General features: G+C 33.4%; 1 protein-coding gene across 1 annotated transcript; it reads right to left on the bottom strand.

The window, feature by feature from the left end:
* Window positions 1-1738: 1738 nt before the first annotated feature.
* Window positions 1739-4155, bottom strand: LOC108346972 (UDP-galactose/UDP-glucose transporter 4). The gene is made up of 7 exons (XM_017586049.2): window positions 3923-4155; window positions 3517-3545; window positions 3225-3426; window positions 2868-3110; window positions 2639-2740; window positions 2424-2531; window positions 1739-2151 (listed from the first exon to the last, which is right to left on the bottom strand). Exons 1-7 carry the CDS (start codon window positions 4046-4048, stop codon window positions 1894-1896), a joined length of 1068 nt encoding a protein of 355 aa, XP_017441538.1. The 5' UTR covers window positions 4049-4155; the 3' UTR covers window positions 1739-1893.

Below are 4155 nucleotides of genomic sequence, written 5' to 3'. Positions count from 1 at the left end.
GATAGAGGAATCTTAAAAACCAGAGTTGGTACATCCCTGATCATAGAGCAGCCCTGGTCAAATCCAGTAAGTTGTGACTAGTCATATGTACTGGCGTTTATGGTGAGTTTGATTTGTCAAACATTTGATTCTTCTCCGGTGACCATTTATGGTGATATTTTAGTATTGTTAATTTATTTTGTGATATATTCACTTTGTATGATTTCTGTGATGATTGTAATTTATTATATTGGATTTGAATTTATGCATCTGAACATGATATGAGTATTATGGGAAGATTTCGTAATGGTATAATATGAGTTGAGGAATGTGAGCATGGTATGAGTCTCGTGGAGAGATTCTGTAATGACATGGTATTTGTGTATATGTTGATGTTGAGGGTCCTGATGTTGGAGGTTATCCTGATACTCTAATAATCATCCAGTCACAAGTAGAGAAGGATGAATTATGTGGTGAGAGGGGTAGGAGGTCTTGGTCTATGTGCCGGTTTTGGACATAGTGTTGAGGACTAACCTTGTGGATGGTATGGAGTATTTTGGAAGTGTATTTGTAAGAAGAAGTAGAAGTCATCACAAGTGCATAACCTCCCGTGACCGCTCATCAACATATCATTGGAATAAGTGTCTATTGGGTATTGTGGAAATGAGTGTCTATTGGGTATATTGGGATGAGTGTCTATTAGTAATTGTGGTATTGTGGTATGAGTATCTATGATGCGATTGTTGTATGATGGTATGAGTATCTATGATGCGATTGTTGTATGATGGTATGAGTATCTATGATGCGATTATTGTATGATGGTATGAGTATCTATGATGCGATTGTTGTATGATGGTATGAGTATTTATGATGCGATTGTTATATGATGGTATGAGTATCTATGATGCGATTGTTGTATGATGGTATGAGGGTGTTTGACATAATTATTATATGAGGTTTGCTGAGTGTATCAAAGTAATGGATGAATATCTATGATGTGATTGTTGTATGATGGTATAAGGGTGTCTGACATAATTATTATATGAGGTTTGTTGAGTGTATCAAAGTAATTATGCATGTTTTATAAATGATTGGTTACATGTTAGCTCACCCTACTTGTTTGTGTTTGTGTTTTGTGTATGTGCGATGATCGTATAATTCGTTATACGGGAGCAGATGAAGGAATTCGTCTGATTCGGTGCCAATGAAGAAAGAGATAGAAGAATAAATTAGAAGAATTCGAGTTATATTTATGAGTTTATAGTTGAAATCTGAGTTTAAAACATATATATATATATATATATATATATCAACTATGAATTATCAAGCGTAAAGATTAAGGGATGTTACCTTAAATGTAATGCTACAATATATCAATTATGAATTATCAAGTGTAAGATTTTAGGATGTTACAATTTTTATTATAAGAAAATACACATGCACAGATGGATGTGTTTCCAATAATGTGAAACTATTATTTTTAATATCCATAATATAATTTCAATATATTATTATTACTAATTTAACATATAATATATAACTTTATATATACACATCTTAGAACGAATAGTTATCATTTTACCAACATATACTCACTTTGACATATTTTAATATCACAAAAATAAAAAAATCTATGACATAGTCTTAAGAATTAAAAGAGATAACCATATTTCAACTTATAAGAATAAATTGAAGTCACTAAATCATATTCTTCTTGAATGATTTTAGAACAAACTATATATAGATAGACTTATCATGATTATTAAAAAATGTAACTTTTTATTCCAATAATTAGCAATGAGGCATATAATGACTCCATACCTTGTTGAATTCTAGTAGCTTATTATGGTAAAGAGTGTTCAAATATATATAAAACATTCTAACTTCACATCATATTTTTTTGCACTGAAAGTGCTAGACAAATGGTCTTCTTTCTCCATCTTCTCCTGCATAATCTAACTGTGCCGTAAGTTCTTTGTGCTCAGAAGGTTTTGGAATATTGACAATGGGAGAAGAATTTGAGGTCTTTTTGTTAGATTTTTCATCAAGAAATATCTTCAATGAAATCCCCATAGCTATCAGTAGAAGTCCAGTTGCATGTTGTTCAGTCATTGGTTTGGTAAATATGAGGTATGACAGGAGCAATGTCACAGCCTTTCTAGCTGTCGTTATCTGTGACAAATTTCATGGAAAAAAAAAACTCTGTTAGGACCACATAAATGATTTAATATTTAGTTAAAAAACTTTGGTGTTTTTCTTATCTTGCACCAAATCAAATTTCACTGTTCCAATTCAGAATTTCTAGTTACAAGACGTTTTAAGCATTGACCATTTTCTTATCAGTTTGATGGGGTTATGGTGACATAAAAGAGTAATTAATGTTAATGGTCCCAAGTCCAAATAAACATCATGGAAGTATAGGAAAACTTGTGAGACTAATATACCATGGCTGTAGTGGCAGCTCCAAAAAGGGCAATGAGTGACAACACAGAAACTTGGCCAATAAATGTTGCCATTGCTTCAAACACCAACACTCCATACACATACAGATGCTGCAATAAGAAAAGGATAAGGTGTTTGAAATTGTCTTCCAATTTTGTGAGGAAAGGAACAAAAGTCAAGTATGAAAGGAGTAATTCATTCCAATTTTGAAATGCACCTGTGAACATGAAGTCCATGCTTGGAATAACTCTCCTGTAAAAAGCATGGGAGGGATTAACATAGGTAAACCCACCAGAGTAGAGCAGAAAAGCATCTCCATCTGAGTTTGTTTTAACAAAGAACAAGAAAATCATCTATTATGCTAATGTTATGCAACTAAACAAAAGGTCACAAATTTTACAAAATGGATGGCATAAATATGTGGAATATCTCATAAATTAAATCACCTGTGTGGTCTGAGGGTTCACTGTAAAGATTGCTTCTTGCAGATTTCCCAAGAAGGAGTCCATGATCAAAGCACCAGATATCATGAGAACACCAATGACACTAAAATTGGGTGATGTCTGTGCATCTGCTAGAGTGAACAAGATCAAGCCAATCACTAGAAGAACAGCAGATACATATTCATGAACTGGATATTTCCTTCTTAGACCTGGTATGAAGGAACCCATCAACATCACTGGAAGAACCTAAAGCAACAAAGTTGATTCTCATTAATATTCTAAATTAACACAGCTTAAAGGACTAAGCCATAAAGCAAAACTCTGGATATTTTTCCCCCTTTGTGCCTTTTTGTCACTTGCCTTTGTGGATTTGAACATGATTTGTGCAGGGTAGTTCAGAAAAGCCAAAGATCCCTTTGTTAGGCCATGGGACCCCATAAGCACAGCAGAAAGCTTCACATAAGTTTTCCATGAATTCACCATTTGCTTGCTTGTGAAGCCATAGAGATAAATCAGAATCAAGTATACAAATCCTTGAATAAATGTGAAATACCAACCATAGCTGAAACAAACCAAGTCAACTGTCAATCATTTCATCATAAAGAAAAGATACTACTCAATAGAATAAAACTATAAAGATAACGAAATTTACCTAAAATGAAGCCTGTTATACACATATTCCTGAATGTCAGACATAAGAGGGAGAATAATCAATACCAAATACTAAGTCATTTCAAGGATAACTTGCACATACCAAAAATTGCAATTATTCAGAGGCATCACACAGAAAAGGAAAAAAACTGCATATTTATCTGGATGATTGACTGGTGTAACCAACAGAAAATGCCCAAATTTCCAATGAAATTTCCAGAAGCAATTGAAACAAAAGACAAATTTTTTTTGGAGCAAAACCATAACTAATCTCCTAGCCAGTTACCCTGTTATGAAAAAACAAAGGAAATATATGCAGACAACAAGAAAATATATGAAAGACCATTGCTTATATTGTGGTTTTGCAGAAAACAGCAGCTAAGTGTTTGTATGCATATATATTGTACCTCACATATGCCGTTAACAAGGTACCCAAAGAAGAAACCAGAAGAGCAAATGAAAAATTGTTGCCATTTGGGTCTGTCAGAGAGAGAAATTCCAAATAAAGTTCGAGCTTTCTCTGCGTTTGACATCAATGCTTCTTCTACAACGCTCAAACACAAAGCCAATGTTCAACCAAAGAAGGTTTGCATGTGTGAACTTTGTTTTCCAGCATCAGACACAGACAAAAATATAATGG

Source organism: Vigna angularis, chromosome 9 (assembly GCF_016808095.1).
Source record: "Vigna angularis cultivar LongXiaoDou No.4 chromosome 9, ASM1680809v1, whole genome shotgun sequence".
NCBI classification, from domain to species: Eukaryota; Viridiplantae; Streptophyta; class Magnoliopsida; order Fabales; family Fabaceae; genus Vigna; species Vigna angularis.
This window is presented reverse-complemented; position numbering and strand designations above follow the sequence as displayed.